We start from the raw sequence: 14,347 nt of genomic DNA, 5'->3' as shown, positions 1-14,347 counted from the left end.
ACCTGCACCGACTGTGCTGCCCGACTTAACTAAAAACCCCTTATCTTTCCAGGGACCATATATTCACTAAAACCCACTACCCTTTCAGGGTGACAGAGTGGTTAGCACTGCTGCTTCACAGTGCCAGGGTCCCAGGTTCAATTCCTGGCTTGGGTCACTGTCTATGTGGAGTTTGCACATTCTCCCTGTGTCTGCATGGGTTTATTCCGGATGGTCTGGTTTCCTCCCATAGCCTGAACAGATGCTGGAATGTGGCTACTAAGGGATTTTCACAGTAACTTCATTGCAGTGTTAATGTAGGCTGTTGATGTGGTAGAAGCTACCTCGCTAAATATATTTAAGACGCGGGTAGATAGGTTTTTGATAGGCAAGGGGATTAGGGGTTATGGGGAGAAAGCGGGAAAGTGGAACTGAGCCACGACAGATCAGCCATGATCTTATTGAATGGCGGGGCAGGCTTGAAGGGCTAGATGGCCTACTCCTGCTCCTATTTCTTATGTTCTTACTTGTGATACTAATAAATAAACATTACTTTAATATCCCTTTATTCCCATCCTATTCATCTATTTGTCCAGACACCCCTTAAAAGTTATTGCATCTGCTTCCGCTACCTCTCCCGGCAGTGCGTTCCAGGCACCCCCCACCCTCTGTGTTAGTATGGAGAGAGATGCTGCAGAAATAGTGGCTGGAAATTGGGAGCACGCAGCAGCTCCCAGTCACTTCCAGATCGGAATGTGATTCTCAGGGCTAAGCAGAACCCTTGAATTAATGGAGTGGGGGGAGGGGTATCTGTGGCAGTTAGTCTGATGGGAAAGGACAGCAAGAGCTGACCCAGATCAGACAGGCTCCAACACTGACACAGTCTAAACACCAGACCCTTCACCAATGTGATATCCAGACACGTTCCACATTGCCAAGGAGCTGAATCCTGCAGCAGTTACTCTGCATTCCTGTAGGAAGCTGGGAACTCCCTGGATTGGCCATTAAGGTGTTTGAGTGTGGCAATTCCTGTTGGAAAGTGAAGGGAGTAGCTCTTTATTCTGGATTAACCAATTATCCAGCAATGACTGAGAGACAGCTGGACATTGCTGGACTCATTCGTTTAGTTACAAGCTGAGCTCAGAGTCTGCAAATGCAAGGCTGCCTCATTAACCAATTGCTGCCAATTTGAGAGGAATGTTTCCAGGTGTACTCAGGGATTGTGTGTCAAGTGGGGGATGTTTCTGGGCTTCACAGTGAGGTATCGGTTACTCCTTTCAGCTACTGAACAATGATGAAGTTTGAAACAAACATTCAGAAGAAACTGGACATTCTAATTGGATTGTGTGAAGGAGTTTCTCATGGTTCTGAGCGAGGTAACTCTGGGCATTGTGTTTAATGTGTGGGGCTGAGGTTGGCATGGACTGGGTAAATTCATCCTCATTGTATCACCAACACAACTGGCGTTCATTGTCCATCCCTAATTAGCAGTGTGACGTAGCCAGGTATCTGACTGGACCAGGGATAGTTCAGTATCACCCAGGCTAATGTGGAACTGAAATAAAAACAGAAATTTCTGGAAAAACTCTGCAGGTTTGGCAGTGAGATGGAGAGAGAGGGGAAACGTGTTAATGTTTGGAGTGTGTGTGATCCTGGCCAGGCCCCACCTGCCTGGAGAGATTTCTATCCCCAGGAGACATTAGTGAATGAGTTGTGTGTTAATGATAATCTCAAGGTCACTTCTAAATTCTCAATCTGCCCACAGTGAGGCTAAATATTGTGTTCAGATAATGTAATAACTGAATGCCTCCTCCCTGAACCCATAAAATGTATTGAATATATTTTCCTGTATGTGGCTCTGTTTAGTGTCACTCTGACCCCACTGATTAGAGTTTTCCAAAGTGATTTAATAGTTGATGTATCCACTCTGATATGTGGGGTTATTTGAATCATAGAATCTTTACAGTACAGAAGGAGGCCATTTGGCCCACCAAGTCTGCACTAACCACAATCCCACCCAAGCCCTATCCCCAGAACCCCATATGTTTACCCTAAATAATCCCCCGACACTAAAGGGGAAATTTAGCACGGCCAATCCACCTAACCAGCACATCTTTTGGACTGTGGGAGGAAACCAGAGCAGCCAGAGAAAACCCACGCAGACATGGGGAGAATATGCAAACTCCACACAAACAGTGACCCAAGTCTGGAATTGAACCCAGGTCCCTGGTGCTGTGAGGCAGCAGTGCTAACCACTGTGCTGCCCTACTGTTAGCCAATCTGGGTGGAATATTCATTAGAATGAGCTGGATATTGAGGTGGAGTCTTTTCCTTCCAATTGTTCTTCTCCCAGTACGTTTACACCCTTTACTCCGTGGATAGGTTTATGGATGAAAAGGGATTGGTTTAGGTCAGAGGGTCATTGTTTTTTTTTAACTGGTCGGCGCAACATCGTGGGCCGAAGGGCCTGTTCTGCGCTGTAATGTTCTATGTTCTATGTATTGAAATTCCTGGCCCCTAGCTCTGTGAACCAGTCCTGTGTTTGTACGCACACCTGGATGTGGCAGGACTGCAGAGCTTGGATCTGATTCAATGTTTGTGAATCGCTTCGCTCTGTTACTTGCTGCTTATGCTGTTGAGTGAGCTGGTATTCCTGCGCTGCAGTTTCACCAAGATGTGAACCTCAGCCGGAACGTTACTGTCCTGCCTGCTATGGGAATCGGAGAGGGTGAGGGGCGCAGCATGGGGAGGTCTCTTCACCCCGTGTGGGATTTTGGGGCGGACGAGGCTGTAAAATCCTATCCCCCGTTTTTCGGTCTGCCTGGTGCTGCCCCCCACGTGCCCTCCTGCCCTCTCCATTGAACCAGGGTTGATCCCCTGGCTTGATGGTGATGGGTGAGTTGGGGGGGTGGGATATGCCGGGCCATGAGGTTACAGATTGTACTGGAGTACAGCCCCACTGCTACTGATGGCCCGTTGTGTCCTGTGGATGTCCAGTTTTGAGCTGCTGGATCAGTTTGAAGTCTGTCCCGTTTAGCACAGTGACAGTGCCACACCACCCGATGGAGGTTATTCTCGTTGTGAAGGTGGGACTTCATCTCCACAAGGACAATGTGGTGGTCACTCTTACCGATGCTGCCGTGGACAGATGCACCTACAGCAGGTAGGTTGCTGAGGATGAGGCCGACTGTGCTTTCCCCTCTTGGTTTCCTCGGTACCTGCTGCAATCCCAGTCCAGGACACAGCCAGCTCGCTCTCTGGTGCTGCTATCGAGCCACTCTTAGCGATGGACATTGAGTTCCCCACCCAGAGTACGTTCTGTACCCACCACCTCAATGCTTCCTCCAAGTGGAGAAGCACTAAGTGTGGCACAGTGGTTAGTGCTGCTCCCTCACAGCACCAGGGACACTGGTTCAATTCCTGGCTTGGGTCACCATCTGTGCAAAGCCTGATGTTCTCCCCATGTCTGCGTGGGTTTCCTCTGGGTGCTTCTATTTCCTCCCACTGTCCAAAGATGTGCAGATTAAGTGGATTGGCCATGCTAAATTGCCTCCTTAGTGTCAGGGCAACTAGCAGGGTAAATACATGAAATTCTGGTGATAGGGCCTGGGTGGGACTGTCAGGGCAGACTGGATGGCCAAATGGCCACCTCCTGCACTGTAGGATTCTATCCATCAGCTTGGGAGGGAACGGTTGTGGGGGTGCAGTAATCAGCAGAAAGTTTCCTTGCCCATGTTTGACCTGATGACTCTGACTTGAGGCTTCACGGGGTCCAATGTTAAGGATTTCCAGGGAGACTCCTTCCTGACTGTATATCACTGTGCCCCGCCTGCCTCCCCTGCTGGGTCTGTCCTGCCGGTGACACAGGACATACCCAGGGATGGTTATGGTGGTGTCTGGGACATTATCTATAAGATATGATTCTGTGATATGACTGTGTCAGTCTGTTGTGTGACTAGTCTGTGAGACAGCTCTCCCGGTTTTGGCCAGTGTTAGTAAAGGGGGCTTAGCAGGGTTGACAGGGCATGGTATCCTGTGGTGATTTTGGGTGCCAGGCTGCTGCCGCGTCGCCCATCTGGTGTCATTCCTTTTTCATCTTATTTAGCATCTAAAGCCCATCTAACCCACGCTATTCCAATATCATCCACGTACAACTGGGCTCACAGCCATTTCAGAGCCAACCATATTGCTGTGTCTCTGGAGTCACGTGTAGGCCAGAGGAGGTAAGGATGGCAGATTTCCTTCCCTAAAGAACATTAATCATTCCTGTGGAAGCAGCTTGGGATTCTGTCCATGATATTATACACGTAGCTTCCTGTGGGGAATGAGCTTGGAAACCATCTCCATCTGGAAGGTTCTTGCTGATGCACTTGCCATCTTGTCTTGCAGAAATTCAGTTGGCGAGGAACTTTGAGAACTGCAGGAAGAAATGGAGGAATGCCGAGGAGGAGTTGATGGAGAATCGGAATCGGCTGGCCAAGGTGGAGGTAGAACTGACTGCTCTGAGCGTGAGGTTCAAACACGCGTGCAGTCAACTGGACGTGGAGCTCAGGAGAAGACAAAAGGCTGATCTGGCCTGTGAGCAGCTGGTAGGATCTTGGGGAAAGTGGGGGACGTTGGAGGAGAATCATAACGCGGATTGTATTGGTCACAGTTTCAATGCATTCAGCTTGTTACTCTTGTTTAGGGATGTGTGAAATTAACTCTGTCATGGGGGATTTGCAAACTTTGTAATAACCATTCTCCTGACAGGGTAGGAGAGTGTCGTGTTCCTATTATTAGTTTCACACTCCAGAGGCTGTGAAAAAAATGATTGGGGAACAGGAGTTCAAATCCTGCAATTGAGGAATTGAACTGAGATTAAATCAATAAATGAATCCGGAATTAAAACGCAGTCTCAGGAACATTGGTCCAACAACTGCACTGAGATCAAAACCCATCTGATAGATGGAGGTTCCTCTTAGGGAGGAAATCTGCTACCCTTCCTTTCTCTGGTTGGTCTGAATTTTAATTCATTCATGGGATGTGGGCATCACTGTCTAGACCAGTATTTATTGTCCATTCCTAATTGCTCCTTGAGAATGTGATGGTGAGCTGCCTTCTGGGCCATTATATCAGATGTCTGGACCGTTGAGGTCTCTTCCAGGGCAGATGGGACCTGTACAAGGACGGGTTGCATCTAAACTGGAGGGGCACAAATATTCCGGCCGGGAGGTTTGCAAGTGTCACGCGGGAGGATTTAAACTAGTTTGGCAGGGGGGTGGGACCCAGAGCAAAGGTGAATCAGTTGAAGGGGAATGAGAGAGTAGGGCCAGTAGGACTCAGAGAAACAGCAGGCAGGGTGGGATTGCAAATCAGAGAGGGTTTGGTGGACTGAAGCGCATTTGTTTCAATGTGAGAAGTGTAGCAGGTAAGGCAGATGGATTTAGAGCTTGGATTAGTACTAGAAACTGTGATGTTGTTGCTATTACAGAGACTTGGTTAAGGGAAGGACAGGATTGGCAGCTTAACATTCCAGGATACAGATGTTTCAGGCATGTTAGAGGGGGATGTAAAAAGGTGGGGGAATTGCACTACTGGTTAAGGAGAATATCACAGCTGTACTCCGGGAGGACATCTCGGAGGGCTCATACAGCAAGACAATATGGGAAGAGCTCAGGAATAGGAAAAGTGTAGTCGTAATGTTGGGGATTTACTATAGGCCACCCAACTGCCAGCGGGAGATTGAGGAACAGATGTGTAGGGAGATTTTGGCAAGGGGTAAAAGTAACAGGGTTGTGGTGGGAGATTTTAACTTCCTGGAGATTGACTGGGATGCACTTAGTGTGAGGGGTGTGGATGGGGCAGAGTTTGTAAGGAGCATCCAAGAGGGTTTCCTGAAACAGTATGTAGAAAGTCCAACTAGGGAAGGGCCCATACTGGACCTGGTATTGGGGAATGAACCCGGCCAGGTGGTCGATGTTTCAGTAGGGGAGCAGTTTGGGAACAGTGACCATAATTCAGTAAGCTTTAAGGTACTGATGGATAAAGATAAGTGTAGTCCTCAAGTTAAGGTGCTAAATTGGGGGAAGGCTAATTACAACAATATTAGGCAGGAACTGAAGAATGTAGATTGGGGGCAGATGTTTGAGAGCAAATCAACATCTGGCATGTGAGAGGGTTTCAAGTGTAAGTTGATTGGAATTCAGGACGGGCACATTCCTGTAAGAATAAATACAAGGAAAGTAGCAAGAAACTTAAGCAAGGGGTCATGAAAATTAATTGGCCAGCAGGATTAAGGAAAATCCCAAGGTTTAATACATATATAAAGAGCAAGAAGGTAGCCAGGGAGAGGTTTGGCTCACTCAAGGACGAGGGAGAGAATCTGTGTGTGGAGCCAGAGGAAATGGGTGAGGTATTAAATGAATATTTTGCGTCAGTATTCACCAAAGAGAAGGATTTGGTGGATGATGACTCTGGGAAAGGATGTGTAGATCGTGGATTTACAGATAGTGATGAGGACCATCAGAGGGTACAGCAGGATCTAGATTGGTTGGAGACTTAGGTGGAGAGATGGCAGATGGAGTTTAATCTGGACAAATGTGAGGCAATGCATTTTGGAAGGTCTAATGCAGATAGGAAATATACAGTAAATGGCAGAACCCTTAAGAGTATTGACAAGGCAGAGGGATCTGGGTGTACAGGTATACAGGTCACTGAAAGTGGCAACGCAGGTGGAGAAGGTAGTCAAGAAGGCATACGGCATGCTTGCCTTCATCGGCCAGGGCACTGAGTTTAAAAATTGGCAAGTCATGTTGCAGCTTTATAGAACCTTAGTTAGGCTGCACTTGGAATATAGTGTTCAATTCTGGTCACCACACTACCAGAAGGATGTGGAGGCTTTGGAGAGGGTTCAGAAAAGATTTACCAGGATGTTGCCCTGGTATGGAGGACATTAGCTATGAGGAGAGGTTGGAGAAACTTGGTTTGTTCTCACTGGAACGATGGAGGTTGAGGGGAGACCTGATAGAAATCTACAAGATTATGAGAGGCACGGACAGAGTGGATAGTCAGAAGCTTTTTCCCAGGGTGGAAGAGTCAATTACTGGGGGCACAGGTTTAAGGTGCGGGGGTAATGTTTAAAAGAGATATGAGGCAGATTTTTTACACAGAGGGTGGTGGGTGCCTGGAACTCGCTGCCGGGGGAGGGAGTGGAAGTGGATACGGGAGTGAGTTTTAAGGGGCATCTTGAAAAAGAGGTAAATAGGATGGGAATAGAGGGATATGGTCCCCGGAAGGGTAGGGGGTTTTAGTTCAGTCGGGCAGCACGGTCGGTACAGGTTTGGAGGGCCGAAGGGCCTGTTCCTGTGCTGGAATTTTTTGTTCTTTACCTTTGGAGCCTTGGGGATTTGCTGCAGTGTATCCTGGGGACGGTGCACACGGCTGCCACTGTGTGTCGGAGGTGATGGGAGTGAATGTTTGTGGGAGGGGAAGCAATTAAGCGGTGGGGGGGCGGGGGGGGGGGGGTGGTGGGTGACACCGGGGAGAGAGACGGAAATCAGTCGACATTTAGAGAAGGTTTTATTAGGGAGAGGGCAGCAGAGATCTGTAAAAATCCAATTAAGGGTGAAGATTGGGGGGAATCCGGTGCAGACTGGCCTGTGTTAATTGTAAGGAAACATTTATCAAAGACTGTTTGCTCCCATTGGTCAGTGCAGCTCGAATTAAAGATACTCTGAGTGAGTTGTGGGAAAGGATTGTTCCCCAGACTGGGGGATAGTGGACAGTGCTGTACCCTGGGGGTCAGTGATAGGGCCAGGGGGATAGTGCACAGTGCTGTACCCTGGGGGTCAGTGATAGGGCCAGGGGGATAGTGCACAGTGCTGTACCCTGGGGGTCAGTGATAGGACCAGGGGGATAGTGGACAGTGCTGTACCCTGGGGGTCAGTGATAGGACCAGGGGGATAGTGGACAGTGCTGTACCCTGGGGGTCAGTGATAGGACCAGGGGGATAGTGGACAGTGCTGTACCCTGGGGGTCAGTGATAGGGCCAGGGGGATAGTGGACAGTGCTGTACCCTGGGGGTCAGTGATAGGGCCAGGGGGATAGTGGACAGTGCTGTACCCTGGGGGTCAGTGATAGGACCAGGGGGATAGTGGACAGTGCTGTACCCTGGGGGTCAGTGATAGGACCAGGGGGATAGTGGACAGTGCTGTACCCTGGGGGTCAGTGATAGGACCAGGGGGATAGTGGACAATGCTGTACCCTGGGGGTCAGTGATAGGACTGGGGGATAGTGGACAGTGCTGTACCCTGGGGGTCAGTGATAGGACCAGGGGGATAGTGGACAGTGCTGTACCCTGGGGGTCAGTGATAGGACCAGGGGGATAGTGGACAGTGCTGTACCCTGAGGGTCAGTGATAGGACCGGGGGATAGTGGACAGTGCTGTACCCTGGGGGTCAGTGATAGGACCAGGGGGATAGTGGACAGTTCTGTACCCTGGGGGTCAGTGATAGGACCAGGGGGATAGTGGACAGTGCTGTTCCTCACTAGCGCACCGTGCCGTTGTGCAGTCTCTGTAGCCCCTGTGCCCCTCAGCACGCTCCATCACCAATTATATCTCTAGCACCACCTTAAACTTTATATCTGCCACTGTTAATAGTTTCCTTTGGATGAGATTATTTACCCCACAGACTAAGCAGTCCTGCAGCATATTGTTGAGTGTTGCTCCAAAGTCGCAATGTTCTGCGATTTGTCTTAACTTGCAATGGTTTCCCCAGGGGATCCCCCGGTTGGGTTAAGTTAAAATTGCTGCAGTGTTACCCATGGCTTTGGGTGGGAATGTTTCCATCAATTCAACTATCTCTGCAATTTGGAGTCAGACGTGCTTGGGGTTGAGGCTGTGTTAAATTGTAGGCCTGGGTCCCACACGTGCTCAGGAGGGTTCCCTTTCTCCTTTCCTTCTCCTCTATGACATAGAACATAGAACACTACAGCACATACAGGCCCTTCGGCCCACAAGTTGCGCTGATCACATCTATACCTACCAAGCCATAAAACTATCTGTAACTCCCAATCCCATTAAACCCCATATACTCATCCAGAAGTCTCTTAAAAGACACCAGCGAGTTCACCTCTACCACCACCGATGGCAGCCGATTCCACTCACTCACCACCCTCTGAGTGAAAAACTTTCCCCTGACGTCTCCTGCGAGGCACTCTCAATGCAGAGAAAGCAGCAATGGATGATTCGAAAGGGAAGTGTAAACTTGCTGAGTTATCAGAGTGGAGTGATGGGAGTGGGGTTAATCTGGATCTTGCCAGCATGACCTTGATGGGCCCAATGGCCTCCTTGCTAATGATTCTACATCCAATGATGATTCAGGCCAACAATTCCAGATCATTGGCCAATCATCATCAAACTGTGTTCCCTGGCAATGAACCAATCCTGTCACAGCAAATCGCTCCTCCAGATTCATCCTATCAAAGTGCTTCATGGTTTGAATAGATCAACGAAATCTCCCCATTCGGAGAGGCAAAGCTTGATCAGGGAGCCATGCTGACTCTCCGTCACAGGGAGGTCATACCTAACACATCTGAGTATTTTCAGGAGGTGACCAGGTGTGTGGATGAGGGTGGTGCAGTCGATGTAGTTTATATGGATTTCAGCAAAGCCTTTGACAAGGTCCCACGTGGGAGACTTGTAAAGAAGGTAAATTCACATGGGATACAGGATAATTTTGTAATGTGGAATCAAAATTGACTCAGTTGTAGGAGACAGAGGGTGATGACAGAAGCTGCGTTAGTGACTGGAAGCCAGTGTCCAGTAACATACCACAGGGATCTGTGTTGGGCCCCTATTATTCGTCATTTATATAAATGACATCGATGACTAGGTGGGGGGTAGGGTTAGTAAGTTTGTGGATGACACAAAAATTGGCCGGATGGTTAACAGTGAGGCGGAGTGTCTTGGGTTACAGGAAAATATGGACAGAATGGTCAAATGGGCAGATAAGTGCAGATGGAATTTAACCCTGAAAAGTGTGAGGTGATACACTTTGGAAGGAGTAATTTGACAAGAAAGTATTCAATGAGTAGCAGGACATGAGGAAATTCTGTGGAACAAAGGGACCTTGGCGTGTTTGTTCACAGATCTCTGAAAGCAGATAAGGTGGTGAAAAAGCATCTGGAACACCTGCCTTTATCAATCGGGGTGTAGATTACAAAAACCAAGGGACTCAGGTTGGAGTTGTATAGAACTCCACAGCTGGAGCAGTGTGTGCAGTTCTGGTCACCACATTATCGGAAGGATGTGATTGTACTGGAGGGGGTCCAGAGGAGAGTCACCAGGATGCTGCCTGGGATGGAGTGTTTAAATTATGAAGAGAGGTTGGATAGGCTTGGGCTGTTTTCATTGGAGCAGAGAAGACTGAGAGGTGACCTGAGCGAGGGGTATGAGATGATGAGGGACACGGACAGAGTGGATAAGGAGCAGCTGTTCCCCTTAGTTGAAGGGTCAGTCACGAGGGGACAGAGGTTCAAGGTGAGGGACAGGAGGTTTAGGGGGAATTTGAGAAAAACCTTTTTACCCAGAGGGTGGTGAGGGTCTGGAATGCGCTGCCTGGGAGGGTGGGATGCCTCACATCCTTTAAAAAGTATCTGGATGAGCACTTGGCGCATCATCACATTCAGGGCCATGGGCCACGTGGAGTTCGGGTGTTTTTAATGTGTTGGTGTGGGCTCGATGGGCTGAAGGGCCTCTTGTGCGCTGTATGATTCTATCTAAGGTTTGCTGAGTGGAAACGTTAATCGTGGAAGTGGAATGGACCCCAGTGGTTCAGAGTTCAATGTTGTCCGCAGGGTTTGTATTTTGTTATGGGGCAGTTTGTGTGAAACAGTTGAGAGTTTTTGATGGGGATGGTATTCTGTTGGAATTGTGGAAGGAGACCTTTCGGCCCATTGCTCCTTTCCCTGCAATCTGAAAGAGTCGTCCAATGAATCTTCCTGCCTGAAACTAGAATTGGTTCAGCAAGTATGAATGAGCTTCCGGATAAAGTGGTAAATGCGGGGTCACTTTTAACATTTAAGAAAAACTTGGATGGGTTCATGGGTGAGAGGGGTGTGGAGGGATATGGTCCAGGTGCAGGTCAGTGAGACTAGGCAGAAAAATGGTTCAGCACAGACAAGAAGGGCCAAAAGGCCTGTTTCTGAGCTGTAATTTTCTATGGGTTCTCAGTACAGGTCCAGCAGTGCTTGAACATTCCGATGGATCCAATTCCAATGGATTGTCTGTATATTCCCAATCTTAACGAGCCTCCCTCATTTCTCTCCATGTTGTATATTAATTCACTCTCTCACAATGCAGAATCGCTGAGCAGAAAAATAAAGATTCCAAATAAACCTGTTGAACTTTAACTTGGTGTAGTGAGACTTCCTACAGTGCCCACCCCAGTCCAACACCACCATCTCTACATCATCATTAACCCTCTGGTTATTTGTTACTGACCCACTTTCCAGATAGAAGAGAAATCTCCCTCTCCTCTACACTTCCGAGGAGAACTTTCTGATTTCAGTCTCTCCACCTCACTGAGACAGCCTCGCCCACTCCAGCGTGTTACTGCCCATACTGGACCCGTGACCCTCGCTGCAATATCCCTAAAGCAGAGATTACTCAGTGTAACGTTCAATTTCCAAACCAAAGTATCCCATTCACTGACACACCTTATGCTGACTGCTGATTTCTGAATATTCACCACAAGCTCTGTTCATTTCAAATTGTTCTGTTTTCGGGCTGGGGCCCAGATACAGTGTTAACCTGCTTCAATCCCACTCTCCAGGCAGGGATCATCCCGTATCATTCCCATAGCAGCTGCAAGCTGAGGAGCTGGATTGGAACTCTGCTTCTATAACAGCCTCCTCTATTTTCCACATTCCCACCCCCTTCCCTTCCCTTCCCTGCTCCCCCCTGTGCGCTGCCGCTGACCCTGGTCCAGTGCTGTCTCCTAACTGCTGTGCTTTTCCCTCTCCAGGAACGCAGGCTGCAGTTGGTTCATGATGTGCTGAAGAATGAGGCTTTGAGCCTGACGCTGCAGAATGAAGATCAGAAGAATCTCCTCAAGGCCCTAACGGCCCAGACTGGGCCCAAGGGGCAGGCCGGTGCCAGGTACAGTCTGCTCAGTGACCTCCCAGCACGAGCTGCTTTTCCAGCTCCGGTGATATCACCCTCTGTGTGCAGCCACTGACATCAGGGACTTCCTGCTGGTGAGATGGAATCTCAGAATCTTCATTACTGGGAAGATTAGGGAGCCTCTGATAATGACACCTTGGTTTTGGAGCTTGGGCATTGCTGGCAAAGGCAGTGTTTATTGCCAATCTCTAAGGTGGCAGCATCTAGGCAAGGTTTATTTACCCTCTTGTGGTTTGATACAACAGCTTGCACACCAGCCCCAGGGCCCTGGAGAGTCGACCGTATTGCTGTGAGTCTCCATCCTCACCCCTTTGTTCTGGTATGTTTAGGGATGTCCTGGGGATGAGATACTATTCAGCACCTTCAGTCCCTTGGCCTGACCTCCTGGCGCTATGGAAATGCAGCACTTTCTGGCCTGACCTTCTGTTTCCGTCTCCAGACTCTCTGCTGTTGATGAAACGATGACTTCCAACTTCTCCTGTTCCAGTATCAGTTACGACAGAACCTGTGACGAGGGGCTGGTGAGTCAGCACAGGGTCGACGGAAGATTACAGGGGTTGGGGGGGGGGGAGCGGAAATATCTGAGTTCTGACTGGGTTATTGTCATTGTTCAGACCCCTCTGTGGGTGTGGGGGGTGGGGGGGGTGGGAGAGGGGGAGGTGAAATGAGGGTCGTGGTTCTGGGGGCGGAGGGGGGGGTAGGGGGTCGTGGTTCTGGGGGCGGAGGGGGGGGTAGGGGGGTCGTGGTTCTGGGGGCGGAGGGGGGGTAGGGGGGTCGTGGTTCTGGGGGCGGAGGGGGGGTAGGGGGGTCGTGGTTCTGGGGGCGGAGGGGGGTAGGGGGGTCGTGGTTCTGGGGGCGGAGGGGGGGTAGGGGGGTCGTGGTTCTGGGGGCGGAGGGGGGGTAGGGGGGTCGTGGTTCTGGGGGCGGAGGGGGGGTAGGGGGGTCGTGGTTCTGGGGGCGGAGGGGGGGTAGGGGGGTCGTGGTTCTGGGGGCGGAGGGGGGGTAGGGGGGTCGTGGTTCTGGGGGCGGAGGGGGGGTAGGGGGGTCGTGGTTCTGGGGGCGGAGGGGGGGTAGGGGGGTCGTGGTTCTGGGGGCGGAGGGGGGGTAGGGGGGTCGTGGTTCTGGGGGCGGAGGGGGGGTAGGGGGGTCGTGGTTCTGGGGGCGGAGGGGGGGTAGGGGGGTCGTGGTTCTGGGGGCGGAGGGGGGGTAGGGGGGTCGTGGTTCTGGGGGCGGAGGGGGGGTAGGGGGGTCGTGGTTCTGGGGGCGGAGGGGGGGTAGGGGGGTCGTGGTTCTGGGGGCGGAGGGGGGGTAGGGGGGTCGTGGTTCTGGGGGCGGAGGGGGGGTAGGGGGGTCGTGGTTCTGGGGGCGGAGGGGGGTAGGGGGGTCGTGGTTCTGGGGGCGGAGGGGGGGTAGGGGGGTCGTGGTTCTGGGGGCGGAGGGGGGGTAGGGGGGTCGTGGTTCTGGGGGCGGAGGGGGGGTAGGGGGGTCGTGGTTCTGGGGGCGGAGGGGGGGTAGGGGGGTCGTGGTTCTGGGGGCGGAGGGGGGGTAGGGGGGTCGTGGTTCTGGGGGCGGAGGGGGGGTAGGGGGGTCGTGGTTCTGGGGGCGGAGGGGGGGTAGGGGGGTCGTGGTTCTGGGGGCGGAGGGGGGGTAGGGGGGTCGTGGTTCTGGGGGCGGAGGGGGGGTAGGGGGGTCGTGGTTCTGGGGGCGGAGGGGGGGTAGGGGGGTCGTGGTTCTGGGGGCGGAGGGGGGGTAGGGGGGTCGTGGTTCTGGGGGCGGAGGGGGGGTAGGGGGGTCGTGGTTCTGGGGGCGGAGGGGGGGTAGGGGGGTCGTGGTTCTGGGGGCGGAGGGGGGGTAGGGGGGTCGTGGTTCTGGGGGCGGAGGGGGGGTAGGGGGGTCGTGGTTCTGGGGGCGGAGGGGGGGTAGGGGGGTGGGGGGGGTAGGGGGTCGTGGCTCGGTGGGGGGGGGGTAGGGGGTCGTGGCTCGGTGGGGGGGGGGTAGGGGGTCGTGGCTCGGGGGGCGGGGGGGGGTAGGGGGTCGTGGCTCTGGGGGCGGGGGGGGTGGGGTAGGGGATCGTGGCTCTGGGGGCGGGGGGGGTGGGGTAGGGGATCGTGGCTCTGGGGGCGGGGGGGGTAGGGGGTCGTGGCTCTGGGGGGGGTAGGGGGTCGTGGCTCTGGGGGGGGTAGGGGGTCGTGGCTCTGGGGG

The 14,347-nt window shown here is 52.0% G+C and overlaps 1 protein-coding gene across 1 annotated transcript in view; it reads left to right on the top strand.

Annotated features, from left to right (window-relative positions):
• The first annotated feature begins 1,270 nt into the window (after positions 1-1,270).
• LOC145350234 (rac GTPase-activating protein 1-like) overlaps positions 1,271-14,347 on the top strand; it is a 40,767-nt gene continuing 27,690 nt past the window's right edge. The window contains exons 1-4 of the mRNA XM_080199295.1: positions 1,271-1,355; positions 4,369-4,568; positions 11,988-12,121; positions 12,585-12,666. Of these exons, the coding sequence (XP_080055421.1) occupies positions 1,271-1,355; positions 4,369-4,568; positions 11,988-12,121; positions 12,585-12,666 (501 nt within the window). The remainder of the gene's footprint in view (positions 1,356-4,368; positions 4,569-11,987; positions 12,122-12,584; positions 12,667-14,347) is intronic.

The sequence above is a fragment of the Carcharhinus amblyrhynchos genome, chromosome 11, assembly GCF_965287045.1.
Source record: "Carcharhinus amblyrhynchos chromosome 11, sCarAmb.v2.hapA, whole genome shotgun sequence".
Classification (NCBI taxonomy): Eukaryota; Metazoa; Chordata; class Chondrichthyes; order Carcharhiniformes; family Carcharhinidae; genus Carcharhinus; species Carcharhinus amblyrhynchos.
This window is presented reverse-complemented; position numbering and strand designations above follow the sequence as displayed.